We start from the raw sequence: 21,384 nt of genomic DNA on the forward strand, positions 1-21,384 counted from the left end.
ATGTAAGTAATGGAATCTTATATATCTATACGTAATAGATAAACACCGAGATCATTCATGCTAGATTATCAAGACTAAACGTAATTACACATCAGGACTCGTGTGTCGGAGATTAAACATGTTATTATCGGTCACGAACAATCGCCGTCCTGACACCAAATTATCAGTGAAATACTCTTATTAAGAATATATATATCCCTATAATCATACATAATATAAATAATTACACTATCTAGCTAATTAATTATATAATTATATGATCCAGATTTGTTTACATGAGTAGTAAAAACTACAGAGCAACACAAGCAACCAATTTATAAGAGATGAAAAGAATATCATAACACTTACGGGTTTGGGTTCAACTACAGAAACTTCCAGTCGAGTTCTTCAAGATCTAATTATGAGCTCCAGTTACTCGATCTTCAAGCCTTGGTCTCCGGTCTTGAATCTTCGGGACTGGACTCTCATCGTTTGGATCTCCAATGGATGACATCGTAATCTTCCAAGTCGTAATCTCCAAATGACCAACAATAAAGTGTGGGCTCTCTCGTTATCTCACAACGACTATCGATTTAGGAGTTCGAGTCGTGTCGTGTTATTGGGATTGGAATCACGAATTCCAAGGGAGAGAGAGAAAAATCGGACACCACATAGAGAGAATGGTTGAATTTTTCCTCTTATTTTCGTGTATCACACGTGTGTCTTTTGTGTTCTCCATGACTCCTATTTATAGTGGTAGGATGAAGATATTTTAGGAAGCCATTGGGGTTTCCTTATTCTCCTATATTCGTTCATATTTTGTAGTTAAGCATGAACCATTGGATCTTGACTGCAAATACTACATTTTCTCTCATCCGTCGGATCAGAATCTATGATATTATATTTCCTTATTTTTCTCTTATATTTAAGGAATCTAGATATTTGAGAATAATAAGGACGACATCTTATTTTCTTATTAAATGGAGAGAATATCTCAACTATTATTATTCTCATAAATATTAGGAAATTATTTATGAGAGAGAATAAATGACAATATCTTATTTCCTTATTTAATAGAGAGAGAATATCTCAATCATTATTCTCTCCTAGATATTATGAAATTAATTATGAGAGAAAATAAATGAAAATATCTTATTTCCTTATTTATTGGAGAGAGAATATCTCAAACATAATTATTCCCTATCTTATTTATTTAGTTACTAGATTTCTTTTCCATAAATCTAGCAACTAATCACAGAGAGAATATTGGGTATTTAGGCAGCCAACATAGGTATACTGGACCTTGGAATTTTTTGAATTTTACAGTGTCCGCGGGGCCCAACTTAAAATTCAATTAATTAAATACTTGTTCCTAGGGATGGCAATTTGACCCGTTACCCGCGTTCCGGCCCGTTACCCGATTTATTCGGGTCGGGTAATACCCGTTCTTTTTGGGTAAACGGGTAATACCCGTTAAGGTTTTAACGGGTCCGGGTACGGGTAACGGAATAGCCATCCCGTACCCGGTTACCCGGGACCCGACCCGTTAACTTTTAAATATTTAAAAATATAATAAATCATATGTTTACCTAATTAGATGATATATTTTAAACATTGTTTTTATACATAAGAATAAAAAAAAAAAGTTGGTTCTTTCATATAGACTACAACCAATCTTTCATATAGCACTTTAATATTTTTCACCTAAATTTTATTATTTTTAAACTTTATATTGTTGAGAGATTTTTATTTTATAAACGGGTAAGCGGGTCTACCCGACCCGCTACCCTTTTTTTAAACCGGGTAAACGGGTAACGGGTCTAATATTTTTAACCCGCTTACCCGGCGGGTATCTCCGTTACCCGGCCCGTCTCAAAATTCGGGTAAACGGGTCCGGGTAACGGGTAAAAAATTATAACGGGTACGGGTAACGGAATAGGTGTACCCGGCCTTACCCGTACCCGTTGCCATCCCTACTTGTTCCAACAATAAATAATTAATTCCACAATAAATATTTTATTCGTCAAATAGACAAATTTCTGAATGAATGCTGCTAAGATAATTAACAGTTGTAAGATCGTAAACAATGAATCTTATTATTACTTGAGAGTTCTTATTCATTTTTATCAGAGCCGACTGGGGGTTTATGGACCTAGTAACAAAAGCTCCTACAAATCTTATTAATATAGACGAAAAAATCATTTATCTTATTTAATCGATTCGTTAATCTTGGTGACACTCCACAAAATGAGCCAAGAATGCACTCTTCTTATTACTATAATTATATTTTACTCATCGTAAGAGTGTCGGTTCAACTCGTACCGAGTAAGGTCAATTATTATGTTACTTTTCTTGATACATATGAGCCATAAGCATCGTTGTTTCCCCAACGAAAGATTCTTTCATACGTACTTACTACGAAAGTGTGCACAATCAATCGGTTCTGGAATCAACCCTTAGGTGAGTGAACATTGACCTTCTTTCAGGAATGTTGGATTCCGTATCTGGAATCAGTTTCCGCTCAGATCATATCTCAAATTCCCAAGACATAAGTGTTGTAGCATCTTCAAGTAGCCATTAACGAATGAGTCAAAGAACCCGATAATACAACCTAGAAGTTCATGACCACTTCAGGATTTATTCTTAAGTCTCACTGTGACCATCATAGTGACCCTGGTTAGTGTGTCGTAACGGTACTTAAACGACACATCAACAACCAAAATCAGTCCAGGTCATACACTCACCAAAAGTGTAGAATGCTCTCACCAAGTGATTCTTCACTTGCATTCCACATATATGATTTTAGATACATCTGTCCAGGCATGTATCAATCATCGATCAAGTTTTGGTTCACCGCCCGAACTTAGATGCCCAACATGTAATTCAGTTTAATACGGAGACTAAGGATAATAGTTGTTATTGATTCTCACCACAAAACAACTCACTAATCAATCATGCTAATAAAGTAAACTTCTTATTAAATTCAGTAAACATTCATGTTTATTTTATTATCTTCAGTGGGTGATATTCGTAACAATCTCCCACTTTGACCAGAGAAGATAAGGTAGATAAGGTAGTTTCCTTAGATCATTAATGCTTAGCCATCGTAGAACAAACAGCTTCGATCTCTGACCAGGATTGAGATTCCCTACTTGTGGATTTTCTCCTTAATTTATATTTCAATTATGTTGATCAATGTCCCATTAAGTATTCTCCAAATACATGCTACTTTGTAAGTGTTCTTTGACTTACCAATTAAGGTCAAGTCAAATCGTTCGTAGGAGTTTTACTAGTGAATGCACACTTCACAAATCTTTTTAGATCATACACACAACTTTATATCTTTTAAGATAAGAAGTTCACCCATTCTTGGTGTATATCCCATTTGGTGCCAAAACTAGTTGCACCACAACATGTTTCAATATCTCACTACTATCCATAGTGTGATTTATTGAACGTATTTAAAAGAACTATATTGACATATTTTCATTACTTGGTTATTTATAGTTTGTCCTTATTAGTCGTTCTCATATTCAATATACACACTACTAAAGATTTACTATATTTTAATAACCTAAGTATCTCACTATTTCCAGAAATATTAGTGTTCAATACCTTATTATTTCTTGGAAATTTACTTTTGTCAAAGGTTTGAATATTAATCCTCTTAATGACAAAGTTTCTAGCCTCGCCAATCAAGATTATACCTTATTTCAATAAGTATGTATATGAGACAAAATAGAATGAGTTTGTCGTTTCTAAACTTCAAGTTATGGAAACAGTTAGCTCAGTCAATTTACTTGTATTATAAACTAGTCGACCACTAAATATTGGTGACTTCATTCATGACACATACTTAGGAGTTACACAATGAACATTTTTCAAATTTCAATTTCAGACAAGCCTTTATGTATAATTACATGTGGTTTGTTTAGCCCTTGAATCAGCTTTTCGTATTTCAAAAAGTTTAGAAGAATAACTACCTAGATCCATGTCATAAATTTTTCAGAACTTTATCCATTTGGACTATTCATCTTCTTATTTGAAGACCCTGATGAACTAGTTCATGGTATCAGAGAGAAGAGCAAGATCAATGTCAATGTCTTTTCTCAAGGGTTAAATATCTTCTTTACCAATTAGCTTTTAAAGGTCGAACACATTCATATGTCTATTTATATATCTTTACGTTTCCATTAAGTTATTGGCTTGAATGGTAGATCTACTAAAACGGGTTTATAACTTTAGCTAGTTAGTTTGATCTCTTGTGATATTTCATGATCAAGTCTTTTCATTCAAGGAAAGATATTGTTGATAATAGTGATAAGGATCCAGTCAAGGATTCTCCCACTCGTTTATTAATTTCGGTGGCAAGTTAACTAAAAATGATGCTCCAATGCAATGATTGAATAATAAGGGCAAGATTCCAGTTAAGGATGATCCCACTTAATTATTGAATAATAGTGGCAAGGTTTCGGTTAAGGATGCTCCAACTAAATCAATATATTATCAACATTAACTTTTTGTTGTGTCTTCTTATTACCTCCCACTCGCACAAATCATTGTTGATATAAGGTAGGTAATAAATATTTAGACGCAATCATTGCTCTAAATAGTTCTTTACAATTAAATATATTCAACATAACAAATAAAAAAATCAATAAATGCTAATTAAATTTCTAACAGAAATTTATAACTTAGAAAATATAATTGTGTTCGTCTATAGCATATCAACGTCATTCAATTCCTTCCTATTCTATTCAATCATAGGGAAAAATATTCATGCTTAAACAATATCATAAAGGCATCCAATAATAAAGATAGAAATATTCAATGACACAAGCATGTGTTCATAAATAATGTAATAAAATATAAGGAAAGATAAGATTCATAATATCCGACACAATAAATGAAAGTAATAAAACTAGTGAGAAATTAGATCGTCATTGGAGCATGAGCTTCTCTACAACTTAGGCTTGAATCCGACATTGTTTAACAAGCTCATTGACACTTTCATGCTCCATCAAATCTGCTCTGCAACACAAAAAGAGGCATGCTCGTGATTAATTTTCCTCAAACAAGATTTTTAGGATATCTTTAATCATGGATTTTAAAGTATCATACCAACATTCTTCTTATTTTTCTCAAGCTCGTTCAAGTACAAAGGACAATGCATCTTCCAATGACCTTCAGTGTTGCAGTGGTGACACTTACCAACATTATCTGGCTTCTTCTCTTTCCCTTTTCCTCTCTTCTTGAATTTTCTCTTTTCCTTCTTAGCAGGTGCTTTCCCCTTTGAAGTACTAAGGTGTGCCTTAGATGACTCAGCACCAGAAGATCATTTCTTCTTGTTTTAGGCGCCCTCCAGCGAAATCATCTTGTACCGCCGTTTGGCATCAACGGGACATGCCGCCTGACCCTCGTCATTGTCAGGAAGACGTTCGACACAATGCACTCCCATTACAAGGTCATCACATTGAGGGCTTCTCCTTCCACATCGCAAACACAATCCAAACTCTTAATGTTCCTGAACATGTGGCTCTTATACCATTTGAAAACACCACGTGTTAGATGATATATACACCAATATTTTTTTTAAAAAAAAATCAGTTATAGCAATATTATATAGTCATGATATATATTTAGTACATTATAAAAGTTGTTTGAGATAACCAATATTAAACAATCGGATAATGAAAAGTTGTGAAATTTTTTATTGTTAATTAGTTAATTTAGATATATAAGTAATTCAGCGCTTCGGCGCTGAAATATTGGTATATATATATGTATATAATCTCGGAATTTTTTTTTAATTATTCAATTTTTACATGATACATCATATCTTTGATTACATTGAAAATTTAAACACAAATTACAATATTTAATCTTCAAATGTTAATATTGTATTTATTAGGGATTGAATCCCTTTATGTAGAGGTCGTTTCATAGACTAGAAAATCTTACCATCAAGTTAAGTCTTTGGAGTGGTAATCTTGATGGCCCTTAAAAAACAAAATATTATCTTTAGCCTTAGCCCTTGGGGCTTAAAAAAAACAAAAAATTGGCTACGTAAGCCACTTAAGTTTAAAGAATTGTAAATTAACCAATTTTTGGTAAATAATTTGTAAATAACCAATTTGCATACGTGGCAGCCAATTAACTACCTAAAATATATGTTTGGTTGTGTTAAATAAGGCTTCTATTAATTTGTTAATAAGTTTACTTGGCTATTTACAAGAAATTAACCAAATGTGGGCTATATCTCAATCCACTATATCCGTGTGGCTATATAACTTAATAACCCTAAAAAAAAACTAGATAATCTTAAAATTTCTAAAAGCTCTCGAGAGGTCCCACACAATGGTTGCCAAAACTTGACCACCCACATGACATGCTTTACTTTGGGGTAATTTAGCTTACTGCCCTTAAAAGTTGAGAGCTTTTACTCCGTACCCTTAAAAATTTCATTTTTAAGTGAGTACCCTCTATACCTCTCTCAATATACCCTTTTCTTTTTTTTCTTTTTTTTTAAACAAAACAGCAAAAAAAAGAAAGGGTATATTGAGAGAGGTATAGAGGGTACTCACTTAAAAATGAAACTTTTAAGGGTACGGAGTAAAAGCTCTCAACTTTTAAGGGCAGTAAGCTAAATTACTGCCCTTAAAAGTTGAGAGCTTTTACTCCGTACCCTTAAAAGTTTCATTTTTAAGTGAGTACCCTCTATACCTCTCTCAATATACCCTTTTATTTTTATTTTTTTTATTATTTTTTTTAAACAAAACAGCAAAAAAAAAAAAACAGCGTACCTACTCTGCTTGGTACAGGGTTCTCGCTTGCACACCACACCAATCATCGAGTCAAGCTTCATTCGGGCGGTAGACATTCCGGTGGCGAAGCCGAGTTCCGACGACGGCGACGATATTGACGGTGCAAAAACTCAACCCCTAAACAAATTAGGGCTTTGTGTTTAGGTAGTTTCATGAATGAAATTTTTATATTTCGAGTTTGATACTTCTTTTTGTTGTGTTAGATTGAAAACTTTGTTAGTTTTGAACCAGAAAAATATGTATCCAACTCGATGAAACTTTGATTGGAAAATATTTGAGAGTTCATACCCTACACATATTCGCACTAAACAAACACTATATAAATACTCCAATTTGTCTCTCTCTCACAATATCAACCTTCCAATCAATCGTCTTCCACTTGAACATCCCACCCTAACCAAACATGGACGCCCGACCCACCATGGTCACCGTCGACGAGGCTCTCCGAGTCGTGCTCGGAGTCGCTCGCCGCCTTCCACGTGTCACGGTGCCACTCCACGACGCGCTGGGCAAGATCTTGGCCGAGGATATCACAGCCCCTGACCCTCTGCCTCCATATCCAGCTTCCATCAAGGTGAGGTGACCTCTAATCTCACTTCCCTAACTGCTTATTTCGGACATCTCACAGATCTTTTGATTAGGATGGATATGCTGTGGTGGCTTCGGACGGGCCTGGCGAGTATCCAGTAGTTGCAGAAGCCAGAGCTGGAAATGATGGTCTCGGAATCACCGTCGCTCCTCGAACTGTTGCTTACGTCACTACTGGAGGCGAGTTAGGCTAACTCAAATGGGGATTGCTTATCATTCATGTGTCTTAGCTTAACGGTTCGACTAGTGCTAGGTTACTCTGCTTTTCATTTTATTCTCATGATATGTTTGGAACCTTGAAAGTGATTGGAATGTTCGTATGTCTTCCTTATTGAGGATATATGAAGAACAAATTGGTAAAACATGCACAACTAGAATTCATATATGTATAGAGTACAGTGAATTAGAATTACAGGCTCAAGGTTTTACTCTTCGGATTTCATACGCCTCTCCATTCCCTCTCTCACATCTCGTGCCTTCATCGTGTCCTCTTATTTTCCTCGACTTCCTTATATGATACAGAATTTTTTTTATTTTCCCTAAAGTTATTTTCTCACAATTTTCGTTTTCCTTAGCGGTGTGATCAGGTTCCAAACGGGGCCATAACGACATGGTACTTGTATTGATGATCATTGTGTAACACTCTGCCTTCAGGACCAATCCCAGACGGAGCCGATGCGGTTGTTCAGGTTGAAGATACTGAATTAGTTGAAGAGTCTTCTCTAAAATCAAAGCGAGTTAAGATACTGATACAAACAAGCAAAGGGACAGATATCCGCCCAGTAGTAAGAGCCCAAAACTCTTTTCTTTTCTGTTAATATTTGAAAATATATGTTTTAATCGCTGAGTTTAGAAAGCACATTCATGTAATTATTGATTTTCAGGGCTGCGATATTGAGAAGGGTGATGTGGTGCTAAAATCTGGAGAGACAATTGGTGCTTCGGAAGTTGGCTTGCTTGCTACAGTGGGAGTCACGATGGTGAAGGTACTTGAAATGATGATCTACTTTCTGCACGACAGAATAGTGATTTTTGTTAATATCTAGTGTTTTCGAGCCAGGTTCTCCGTACCCCAACTATTGCTGTTCTATCTACCGGAGACGAACTTGTAGAACCCGCGACGGAGTGTCTAAATCGTGGGCAGGTACTATATTTTAGAAATACTTGCGAGAAACTCACAAAAGTTCATCTTGCTTTCTTTACTATGTTATCTGCATTCTATAAAAATTTATTTAATGTTGTGTATGGGTTCTGTTATATGAGTAGCTTGCCTAACATAGTTTGTTTTGTTGAGTGAATACAACTCTCTCTGAAACTGCTCAAACTAATTATGTACTATATGTTAATTTCATAGCGGTGATATACACCTTGGTTTTGATTAAAAGTCGAGAATAGTTTTCCTGAGTGGTCTGGATAGTTCAGCTGAGATTTGGATCTGGCATCTGCAGATTAGGGATTCAAACCGTGCTATGTTATTGGCAGCTTCTGTACAGCAGCATTGCAAGGTAGTTGATCTCGGGATCGCAAGAGATGATGAAGCTGAACTCGAGAGGATTATGGATACTGCAATGGCTTCTGGGGTCGACATTCTTCTGACTTCCGGTGGTGTTTCCATGGGAGACAAGGATTTTGTCAAGCCACTTCTCAAGAAGAGAGGAACGGTTCATTTCACTAAGGTTGACTAAGTTCATAATTTGTATATATATCTTAGGCTGTCAACGGGCAATTGTTGCTTGTTTAGTCCAGTTTTTTTTTATTATATAAAAACTGATATTTAAGTGTGTGATTATATGTCAAACCACAAATGTTGATATACTTGATCAGATCAATGGTAAAAGTTCTGTCCAAAGAAGAAGATAATGGAAGCATGTAGTACTTTTACAAGTAATTTAAGGGGAAAAAATTCCCTGATAGAAATGGAAGGCGAACCCTGATAAGAAAGATAATGATTACAGTGTGTAAGACAAACAATAATATTCTGCATTCAATTAATCTCCAAATTTTTTGGGTCAGGTTTGCATGAAACCAGGAAAACCTCTGACTTTTGCAGAGATTGGTGTGAAGACAGCTGAAGAAATGCCACAGCATAAGATTCTTGCATTTGGGCTGCCTGGAAATCCGGTTAGCTGTTTAGTCTGTTTCCATCTCTTCGTGGTACCAACGATCCGCCATCTTGCTGGCTGGGAAAACCCTCATCTCTTGAGGTTGTTGAGACCTCTCTCTCTCATCTTTGTCACTCTTTTCTCATCTACAAATGTATCTGTATGTCTAAACGACACTGTCGCAGTGACTTTGTAGAAAATTTGGCAACTAATTAGCATTTTTTTTTCCTATGTACAGAGTGCAGGCCCGTCTTCGTCAGCCCATAAAGACTGACCCATTCCGCCCAGAATTTCACCGCGTTAAATTACGGTGGGAGGTTAATGACGGATCAGGAAACCCTGGGTAAGCTGTGCAAAAAAATGACCATCTTGGAATCTTGTCTCATCTTGTCTTATTTGATAGACAGCCACAAACCTTGATAAGCCGTTGCTGTTCAAGATAAGTTAATACAAGATAATACTGGTAACCGAGAGACCCGGATGTCTCCATAGATTTACGCCAATTCAAAATACTACATCCCTCCCGGATATCCATCTACTCATAACCAAATAATATTTATAATCTAATTTCCTCTACGTACTATCAATAACCCTAAACTCCAATAGTATGGTATCTATCCTAGTTCGTCTAGTCTCATTAGTTCTATTTAGTCTGTAGCTGTTTCTTTGAAATTTTAACTCAACTGTTTAATTATTCCAGATTTGTTGCTGAGAGTACTGGCCATCAAATGAGTAGCCGGCTTCTTAGTATGAAGTCTGCTAATGCTTTATTGGAGTTGCCAGCTACAGGAAGTGTAGTGCCTGCTGGTTCTTCTTTGTCAGCCATCGTGATTTCAGATCCAATGGCTGTATCTTCTACGAACTGTCCTGTACAAAAAAACGCCAAAAAAGAATCGAAAGCTGTTGACAATCCGGTATCAGAGTTCAAAGTAGGTATTCTTACAGTGAGCGATACTGTTTCATCAGGGGTGGGACCTGATAGAAGGTATGCCATTTTGTATTTCAATTTATCGTAGAGTTTCGAAAAATGGAACATTATGTGCATCTATGTATATTTGGTGTTTTCATGAACCTGGCATTTGTTCCGAACAAAGCGCATCTTCCTATCTATACCTATTTTGAATCATGCTTTCAATAAGGTCGCTTTCTGGATGCTAAATTGGTAGCAGATGTGATGTTCCACCTTCTCAAAGTTTTGAGTAGGAAACGGTGATTTCTCTGCAATAAAAGTTTTTCCAGCTTGTTTAGTCCACTAGTGGCTAATGATACATTTAAATCTATTAATCAAATGATGAACCCGATTATCATTGCTTGAAAATGAATCACTGTAAAAAATCGATTGCATCTGGATACTCCTTTTTGAATGTTTGTTTCATAAAGGTCACTATTTGATGCCAAAGAGAGCAGAATTAATATACTCCTTGTTGAAGTAAAGCATTGGAGTTACTAAATGCTTTGCAATATATTTTTAATCTAATCTCAGCCCAGTCATGAGTAGTCGAAGGTTCATTAATCAGATATCTGTCTGATCAAGGCTAGCATTTTAACATTGAAAACTCATAGAAGTTGGACTTGCTCTTTTATCTTCTTCCAGGCATATGAGAGTCTTTCACTGATTTGAAACTTCACTTGTCTTTGTTTGAATTTGAGTTTAACTATGGCTTCTGTATGTCCTGACGTGATTATAGAAGTTTCATATATTACATTTTTTTCCCTCAGTGGTCCCAGGGCAGTTTCTGTTATAAACTCTTCATCAGAAAGATTGGGTGGAGCTAAAGTTGTTATTACAGCTTCAGTCCCTGATGAAGTCAGCAAAATCAAAGATGTTTTGCAGCACTGGAGTGATATTACCAAAGTGGATCTCATTCTCACCCTTGGTATTTTCTTTCATTTAGCGAAATATATATGCTTCGTATCGTGTATCTCAAAGCTTGGATTGCTAAATCAGATTTCTTTATAATAAAGGTGGTACTGGGTTCTCCCCTCGGGATGTTACTCCTGAAGCAACAAAAGAAGTTATCGAGAAGGAAACGCCGGGACTCATCTATGTCATGATGCAAGAGAGTTTGAAGGTAAGCATCGTTTCACAATGCCCTCAATTGTTTTTTTTTTTTCTTCTTCTTGATCTGATCAAAACATTTGAAGATGACTAGAACAACGAAGCTTAATGGAACGAGGATATAAATGAGAGAAACTTTGGGACATGAATTATATGCAAATTCGTTAAATTCACTCAAATTATGTAAAACTGGATGTCTTGTTTTATAAGCTAGTTGAAATTTAGGTTTGGGATGAAAAAAGTTAAAAGTGGAAAAGAGATGCCATTTTTTGGGGGATCAATCTTTCTTATTTTGAAATATTTGGATACATTAAAACCTCGCCTCTCTGTATCTAAAATAGGTGACGCCATTTGCCATGCTCTCACGATTTGCTGCAGGAATTAGAGGTTCAACGTTGGTAAGAGCTATAATTTTTTTTCTCATCTCCCATTCTATCCGGGGAATTTCCCCATAAAATGAATTAGTTTTCGATTAGAGTAAATTAGATGAGTTTTGGCAATAAGAACATATTGGCTATAATTAATTGGATAAATATTACAGATAATCAACATGCCCGGGAACCCAAACGCGGTTGGCGAGTGCATGGAAGCATTGTTACCTGCTCTTAAACATGCTTTGAAGCAGATTAAGGGCGACAAAAGGGAAAAGCATCCCCGTCACGTTCCTCATGTGGAGTCCGCTCCAGTGGACGAGTGGGAACGCAGTTATAAATCGGCCTCCAGTGGCACCAAAAAAGGCTGTTCTTGTGACTAAGAAATTCTGGATAAAGTAACGTCAAGTTTGTGATTTTTGGTCTCTGCACATCAAATTAACTTTACCCATGACAGAATGAAGGACTCAACTTTTTCATGCCTAACTAGGAGAAGTGAACGGTGGTGACTAACTGGTAAAATGCGGATTCGTCTTGAGAATCTCTGGAAATGTTGATATCAGAAAGGGGCTCTTTGTGTCTTATTTTAGTTCTTGCCTGGACGTAATATTTGAAGTTCAATTTTCCGAAGAATTTTAGTTGTGAACAAAATGTATGTTGTTTAGATCTTAAGTGGCCATATAGGAAAATAAATAAAAGGCAGAAGCTGAATAATGTTGCCACTGGTGGCATTAATTTATCTTGTTTCCTTTGTTAGAAGCTGAGGAGAAGTATTTACCCTTTTGATTATGTCCATAATTATTTTTGTTTTATATAAAGAACGGATGGGAGATTTATGTCGTGTTTGAGTCTTTTCGACTGAAGACCACTTGAGAGAAAACAGGAGAAAGTTCTATGAAAAAAAAAATCTTGATAATGTAGGAGATTGTCATATACACGAATGAAATGATACATTTTATTAACATGATATAAGTGCAACATGTGTTAATTGGCATGTTGGGTAATATGTTTCGGCAATAACAGTAGCTCAATCTACATCATTCGGTAAATAAAAAATAAGCGACTCAATCTACACCAAGTATAATTAATTCCTAACAGAATATTGATTTTAGTTATCAGAAGAATTTAAGTATAATCAATTCCAAACCGAATACTGATTTTAGTTAACAGAAGAATCCTAAATCCAATTTGAAATGCAAATCGGTAAACAAATAAAAAAAAAATGTATCTAGTTTTGTTCGTTTGAATGAGGCCGCGCATCCATATATTTTTTTTTTAATCGTGGTACCTAAGTTAGATGCGACTAAAATTCACGAAACCCTGACATTATCAATTGGGAGATACTCCAATGGCCCCAATTGTTGCTTCTAAGGGGGACGGAACTAAAGAACTATAAGGTCCCAAGAATCACTCTTACCACTACTGGACCAACGTTGATCTTGGGATTCGCATCCATATGTTTCAAATGAAAGAAATGGTTATCAGACTCGATTTGATTCAGGACTCAATTTTGAACTGAAGATGACAAACTAGCATGCGACATGTCATCCATACCAACGGCTGAAAGGCGAGCTCAAGGTTTGGCGACATGATCCAAAAGGATTTAGATGTTATATAGCAATGTTTTTCAGGCGCCCAACTTGGCGTCCGAAAATTTGAACATGTCCACACTTGGGTTTGAATTAGGATGCTTGACCACCACTTGAACAGGCCAAGCATTGTTCCAAACAAAACTCCAACACAAAAGACAGTCGGCAACCAGAGGTTTATCTATAAAAATTCTCTCTTATTATCTTGATCAGGTGATACGCTAAATTTAGTTTTATTTTTTTATTTTCTAATTAATTGTCATTGCTGACAGAAAAACCCGCGCTGGAAAACTAAACTCCGCTTAAAAACAATGGAAAACCCACCTCATATCGCTAATTAGCCTAAAGGGCCGTTTTTCACAAAAATTCATGTTTCCTAACTCAAATAAGACCTGACCTCCACATAAACAGTCACTTCCTTCAACACCCTTTCCTTCACTTCCAAAAGCCTATAGAAGCAAGTAAAAAGAATTCTACATCAGCAACCGCAGAGTGATCACTACCGTAACGGACTACCCACAATAATCAGCCTCTATTGCTGATAATTTAAAACCGACTTGGTCTTTGTGCATAGGAAAAAATAGAGGCTTTGAACATCTGGCCAAAAGCCTTGTCTACAAGCTCCGGTAGTCTATAACGGTGACTTCGTCTTCGGGTGCATCTAGATCTTGGTAGCTGCGCAAATAAACCGACTTACTATTATCATACTCCAAAAAGCACAAATAAAGACATATATAGATATATATAGGATCCTTAAATGTCACGATTTAAACTATAGCGTTTAGATCAACTATGAGCACGTTCTCTGTTGTTGATTACTAAAGCCGTATGTTAAGCCCAAACTTTACAAGCTAGCACGGTCCAATGAGCATGCACACACTAACAGTCTATTTATTTTCCCAAAAAGCTAAAGGGAAATAAAAAAAAAGGTATAGCTTCATCGGAGAGTACCTTCTTATACGCCGTGGGTCCTGGCGCAGTGCTGGCGATAAAGCGATGAGTGGGGACGGGCCGTGTGGTCCCGGCATCCCGTTCCTTCCGCCACCTTCGAAGGGGGAAGGACCACCCTGATCGTGAAACATTCTCATCGCAACCTCAGGCGGAGCCGGAACAAAAGGCCCTAAGGGTCTGACATGGAAATCGTAGCAGATAAGCTTTTTCAAAGAGAAAGGAAACACCGAGACACATAACGCTTCGACAACTCAATGATACGAGGACATACCCAGCGCCTGGAACAGGCATTAGTAATGGCGGTGCTGCAATGTCCGATGGGAAGCTCGGAGCAACGTGTATCCCTTGCCCACCAAATGCGTCGTAAATCGGATTTTCAAGATTTCCAGCGTTGGAACCATCACCGTGCTGCATATTTTCAGGTCTCTCAAATCTTTCGCCTCCATTGGCACGATTATCCCTTTCCCTGCGGTTACCATGCCCACCCTTTAGCCTGATATCTCCACCAAACCCTCGTCTCTGTAGCCTGTCCCTCTACAAATACAACGACAAAAGGGTAAGGATTCGCCAAAATCATTGAGCTACAATAAACAATACTAGTGACGAGGAATGAAATATGAAGCCAAGTATAATGAAAATTCATCCCGAGGAAAAGAAAAAAACACGAAAAATCAACAACATGGTCTATTTGCGTGACTTGTATATTCATCACTAAACAATAAAATGGATACTACTTATGATATATATATTATACCTGTACAGGTTGCTGCATGATAGGAGTACCACCAGGTGCATCAGAATCGCTGCACATAATATCAAAGACTTGATCATCTGAAACAGTCATCTATAAGATATAACAGCATAAAAGAAGCATAATATTTTTTAACAGAGCAGAAAGAGTATTATTAAACAATGTACTGCCAAACTCTCAACTTACTTCATGTAATTCTGGAAATACAACTCTTCACGTATTTTCACAGTAAGATCCATCACAATTTCCGGGTGTTTCAATTTAAGGTGTTTGAGAACAAACTCAGAGGCGTGAAAAAGCTTTGTGCAACCCTTGGCTCCACAACCATATTTCCACCCATATTTTTCATCCCTAATTTTACGGACAAAGGGATCTAAACCTTCAGCAGCAGTTGTATCTATCTTATCCTTAGCAGTCATTATTTCCAAAGGATCTTGACCCTGCAGTCTCTCTTGCCACCGTGAATCAAGTTTCTTTTGCCACTCTGCTGCTTCGTTAGTAGTGATGTCACTGCTCTCTCCTTCTGCTCTCACATGCCTGAGACCCTTGGGATCGGTTGCTTCAACCATTCCATAATAATCCACTCCATGAATACGCCAGAGATAAGTTATAAGTGTGTCTAATAACTCCGTACCCTCAAGTCCCTTGACAGCTGTCAATCCCCGAATGATAATGATCGGACCACTGGAGCTAGAGTGTGACTTTTCCTTGTTCTTGTCATTATCGCATAAAATGTTTTCCTGGATTCCTTTTTCAGAATCTAGCTTGCGGACAAGAGCCAGTGCTTGTTCTATGTCAAGTTGTATTTGTTTGGGTTCGGAACTGACTGGGTGAGCCTTAGGGGCAGCTGTCAGAAGATCAGCATCCTTAGTCGGGGTCCTACCACGGCGCCTTCTTTTACCACCAACATCAACTTCGTCCTCGGAATTTTGATCAGTGGTCTGTCCTGATTTATTTGGAGCTGAGGTACTGTAACCTGGGCCTCTGCAAGAATGTATAACTATTAATCTTCCACGACAGAAATAGAAAATCGTTTCTACATTGTGAAAACATGAATGTATAATTTATCAATACTCACAAGTCCAGTGCTCCACTCTGCAGATTAAGCAGGAAATCTTTAGCAGCCTTCCGTGCAACTTCGTTCCTCCTGACCATAGAGATACGCAAGAGAACATTCAATATCAAGAACAACGGCAGAAGATCAATTGATCCACTCAAGAGCACCGCCATAGTTCATGGGTTCCTTCGGCTCAAAGTGAACAGTTTAAATTCTTCATTTATTATATTAAGCAGGAATACCTCTCTATCACAGCAAGTAAACTTGTCGGATGATACTTGTCCTTCATCCTATATGATATTCAAATTCAAGTAAATAACAAAAATTAAATGAACAGGAAAATGAGGGACTCAAAGAAAATTGTTAAAATATGCGACTTACCATTCCTCATCCTTGTGAGCATTAAAATAAACTCGCTTCTGGGTTGAAATATACTCAGACTTGTATTCTTTATATCTGCGCTCTGCTTCACTTGGAAGAATATCATCTTCAAGCTCCTGAATGAATTGCTTGTACGACATCAACCCTTCCCTGGAGACATTTATTTGTCACTTTGCAAAGTAAATTGAAAGAAGTGCGTAGTGGTCATTTTTCTACAAATGAAACTGCTGATACAACATAGTCGAGAAATCTCTGATCTCATCTAAGCAGTAAGCACTACAAAACCTTGAGCTTATTGTGAGCTCCTTCAAGCTAGCTCTTTATTGGATTCAAACAGTCATATGTGTCCAACACCAATGACTACCCATACTTAACCGCAATGTTCTTGAATATGGTCATCCGAGAGTTGGTAATCACTGCGCTATTTACCCACTGATTGACAAAGATTAAACAATAATCGGCCCAATTGGACTAGTGCAATCAAGTAGTTCAATTGAGTCGACTATTATTTAATATGGTCGATCATGAGAGAAATGATCATCTTCACAGCAGGAACATTAAGAATGATACAATATCTGACAACTCTCAAGGCTTATAAGGCAGTAGAAACACTGCTATCATTATGGTGCTAGAAAGCTGAGAAAAATATGGTCTCTTGATGAAAAATGTCAGTTCAAGTGGTGGTGACAAAAATGGAAATCTGAAAAATCAGCTACCGTGAGTAGGTGGAAGCCAACAACATGGTCGAAAGTTAGGAATACCATATGGGCTTGATCATAACTTAGCAGAACTTTCAGAAAACTCAAATCAGTATAAAGTTAGTGCTAACCTTGAATTTCCCCCACCAGAAGAATCACCATAAGCACCACGATCTGTGTCCCCCCATTCTGCAATAACACGAGTCAAGAAATAGAAAAACTGTGATCATTTCCATTCCGTTCTCTTCCCTGGTGAAACCGCACCTATTGCTATCCTACTTAAGTTAACATTTCTTGAAAATTTTGTCCAACATTACTCTTATATTCAAAGCCTTCCTTTCAAGTTGTCTAATCATATATCATAAGGAAATTTATAGCATGTCATTTTTCATATTATTTCTTCTTTTTACTCGTTTTTCTAGACCTGAAAATATAAAAAGTACAGTCACCTGGAGGTCCATATCCACCAGATGAGCGTCCGAACCGTCCATGAGATCTATCATCACCGTATCCAGACCTTCCACCCATTTCACGGTCGTATCCGCCACCATGATTATATCCAGATCTGGGCCATTAAAATTCATTGGAATAATTTGTCAGACTCTAACGCAACGAACCCAGAAGAACTCAACATATGTAGACATTAAACATAAATAGATTACTCAAGGGTTTGTAAAGGGCGTAGAAATTTATTCAACAACGAAAGGCTGTATTTTCGTTTAGGCCATCTCCTTAGAAAGCATTGCCTTTCACATTTAACTTATATAACACTGACGATAATCTTTCAACAGAGAGAAATGGTTATTATACTTAAAAAAATGACACCGAAGTGTTTACCAATACAACTATAGGAAATTAGCACAAAAGAATCTGACAGCCAGCACAATGAACTCATGTATATCAACTTAGGCCGAAATTCCCAACAATCCTCATTTTACCGAAATGCGTACCCAAATTCTTCAAGTACACGAAATTTCACAGAGCCAAACTCAAATAATAAGGATAGCACAGACTCGCCTTCTATCTCCGTGACCAAAGCCTCTTCCGCGAGGAGGACTTCCGCGGCGGCCATCGTATCCAGCGTCGTCTCTCCGGGAGCGCTTGTACGGAGGCGGAGGAGAGCGCCGGGAAGGGGAAGACTGTCTCCGGTCCCTGTACGGTGGAGGCGGACTGAGGCTTCCGCGGCGGCGATAGTCCCTGTCCCTTATCGGCGGCGGCGGAGAGCGGTTCCGATCGTGGTAGTCTCCGCGGCGAGGTGGAGGACGGTCGTCGTCCCTCCGGTCTCTCTCGTCCCGCTCGCGCCTCCTCGACGGCGCTTCCGGTGGAGGAGGCGGCGAAGGGGGGGACGGCGACGAGCGTGGAGGATCTTCGGCGGATTTGATGGACTCAACCGGCATGTTCATGACCTCGGCCATGGGTGAAATCTTTGGAGGTCGAAGCGCGAGAGTGAAACCCTAGAAATGTAGTCGGAGAGAGAATATCCAGTAAGACCTGTGTCCTTGGGAAGCGTGAGTCGGAGTGAGTCCAGCCTAACCGTGTGAGCCGGGTTAGGTTGTGCTTTTGGACGGTGGATATTTAGGGTATTTATACTTCCTTTTCCTTGCTCTCTTTTATTTTAGCAATTAAAAGTTAAAACGATACGCAATACGTTTTTCAAAACAAAAAAAGAACGACACACAAAATATGAATTTTTATCTAAAAAATAGACAAAAATGTCTTCCTGATAAATTAAACCCTCATTATCTCTTCTTCTCTCGCTTGAGCTCTCTCATTTTGACACTCAAAAAGATTTCCACAACCACCTACGATGGAATACGACCACGTACGACAGAATACGAAGATTCTTTTACTCTAACACGTATAGTTAAGATGGTAACTTCGGATAAAATTCTTCCGACGTATTCAAGGCCAGCCCAAAATCACCAGGAGCTCTAGGCGATTCAATATTTTGGGCTCTATAATACTAATAAAAATTTAAATTTTCAAAGTAAAAAATATAAATTTTTTAAAAAATAGATCAAAAGTGTAAATTTTTAAGGGTAAAAAAATATAAATTTTCTTAAAAATAAGCAAAAAGTGTAAAATAATTTTTTTTGTGGCCCAACTCAATTGGGGGCCCAAGACACAAGTCTTGCCCGCCTTAGGTCAGGGCCGCCCCTGAACGCATCTGATAGTTTGTTCTCTGGATGTCCAAGCTTTTATATACGATATGTTAACACCTAATCTTATCTTCACCTCCTCCCTGACATTATGCGCCGAATACCCGGCCAAAGAGTTAATAGTAAAATTTTCTTTAAAGACATGACCAATGACTCATGGTACAGCTCCTCGATGACCCTCTGTTCGAACGACACGCGAACAGGAGTGTATACTCTTGTAAGACGTAATCTGCCATATTTCATACCACTGTACAACACCCGTCAACTTCCACGTGCATTTTAAATTTTTTGTTATGATATACCATCTTCTTTAAATTTGAAATTATATTTCGGGGCGTATAGGTAGATATGTTTCTTTAATTCCTTCTTGGTCTCAAACTCCTGCCCAATATATAATTCTTCTGAGCTACTTGTTACTTTCAATGGTTAAATATTTAATAACGTAACATTTAATTTGCAAATTTAAGTAACAATTAATTTATATTACCTGTAGAAGAAACTAGACAATGTCTTGGTTCTTTCTTCACTACATCATCGCGGTTGAATTCAGGCGTTTTCCATGAATAAAGCACACACTCTATTGGTGACTCTATTAAAGGAGGCTCAAATGACGGTTTACAGGACCGAAATCTTTGCCACAAATTTTTCATATTCTTCAAAGCGAGAAAATTCTCCAACCATCACATTTTTCACTTTAGGTACTCTTCGGTATGCATCGTTACCAAGCTTATAGAAAGTGAAAATCTCATACGATTTTTGTGCTTCATATAGTACGAAACAAGAGCATCGTTCTTCAAAACCACATGAGCCATCAGAATAGTACCAATTGTGTATGGGACTTCAAGTTGTTCGAACGTGAATCTGTCTATTTCAATCGTCTCATATATCTTATCCACTAATTCTGTGTATGTTACTTCTTTCGAAACTTCAAAACCATATTTTGTAACAGCATTCTTGAACATCCATAAGTATCCCTTTTTCTTCCAATTGCCATTAAGCAATATATAAACTGCAAAAACAACAAAAGTTAAGCAAAATTAGCATATGGTATAGTTCAGCATCGTACAACATCGTACGTCATCGTACAACATCATACAACATCGTATTTTCAATTCTCTATCGTATCCTATTGTATATTATCATATAATTTCATAGTTTTTTTTTTTAATTTCATCATACAAACTAGTATAATATCATATTTCATCGTAGAAAATGTTAAAATCCATATTTTTCACTATGTAATTCAGATATGAACGTCTATACTACCCTACATGCTATACTATTAAAAAAAACTTATTTAAAATGACTAAATAAGTAAACTTATCCATGATTCCACGAAATTCATTAAGTAGAGAGGATTTGAGAGCTAGAGAGAAGATTTGAGAGTTATAGTGAAAGAGAATAGAGGAAATAAGAGAGAGAGAGAGAGATGTGATAAATATTGAATGCGACGCGAATGTTCTGTTCTTTGATACATTGTAACAAACAAGACGGACTAGTATATATATATATATATATATATATATATATATATATATATAAACCGCTTGTTTTAATTAATATGATTAATATGAAATGTCGACCAAAGTCATTACAATACTACTTTTCTAATTGCTGATCCACAGTAACTCAAACACATTTAATGTAAATATATATCTAAATATACAATGATATGATAAATGTTTGTTTAGATTTAAAAAGTTAATAATTTGTGTATATTGATGAGGATAATTTTTTTTTTCCTTTTTAATTTTCTGTATTATAAAATGATATAATTAATGTTGAACTAATTTCAAGAAAAAAATATTAATTTTTCATTAAATTTGAGGCTTTCACGTAGTTTTTTCATCCAACATAACGAAGAAGTACCTACGG

At 37.0% G+C, this 21,384-nt stretch overlaps 2 protein-coding genes across 2 annotated transcripts; one reads left to right on the forward strand and one right to left on the reverse strand.

Annotated features, from left to right (window-relative positions):
• The first annotated feature begins 7,140 nt into the window (after positions 1-7,140).
• Positions 7,141-12,766, forward strand: B73 (molybdopterin biosynthesis CNX1 protein / molybdenum cofactor biosynthesis enzyme CNX1 (CNX1)). Its single transcript, XM_089601009.1, has 13 exons — positions 7,141-7,377; positions 7,445-7,571; positions 8,046-8,176; positions 8,276-8,377; positions 8,452-8,535; positions 8,840-9,067; positions 9,405-9,595; positions 9,732-9,836; positions 10,194-10,478; positions 11,213-11,370; positions 11,459-11,565; positions 11,894-11,950; positions 12,094-12,766. The coding sequence occupies exons 1-13, from the start codon at positions 7,207-7,209 to the stop codon at positions 12,304-12,306; spliced, it is 1,959 nt and encodes a 652-aa protein (XP_089457135.1). The 5' UTR covers positions 7,141-7,206; the 3' UTR covers positions 12,307-12,766.
• Positions 12,767-13,729: 963 nt separating this feature from the next.
• On the reverse strand, positions 13,730-18,926 carry LOC149380970 (serrate RNA effector molecule-like). The gene is made up of 11 exons (XM_089630605.1): positions 18,368-18,926; positions 17,800-17,915; positions 17,482-17,539; positions 16,653-16,802; positions 16,514-16,561; positions 16,293-16,361; positions 15,401-16,198; positions 15,218-15,266; positions 14,735-14,997; positions 14,464-14,640; positions 13,730-14,187 (listed from the first exon to the last, which is right to left on the reverse strand). Exons 1-11 carry the CDS (start codon positions 18,763-18,765, stop codon positions 14,127-14,129), a joined length of 2,187 nt encoding a protein of 728 aa, XP_089486731.1. The 5' UTR covers positions 18,766-18,926; the 3' UTR covers positions 13,730-14,126.
• Between the last annotated feature and the right edge of the window lie 2,458 nt (positions 18,927-21,384).

Source organism: Urtica dioica, chromosome 11 (genome assembly GCF_054948205.1).
Source record: "Urtica dioica subsp. dioica isolate 48M chromosome 11, U.dioica_male_clone48M_v1_H2, whole genome shotgun sequence".
Taxonomy (NCBI): domain Eukaryota; kingdom Viridiplantae; phylum Streptophyta; class Magnoliopsida; order Rosales; family Urticaceae; genus Urtica; species Urtica dioica.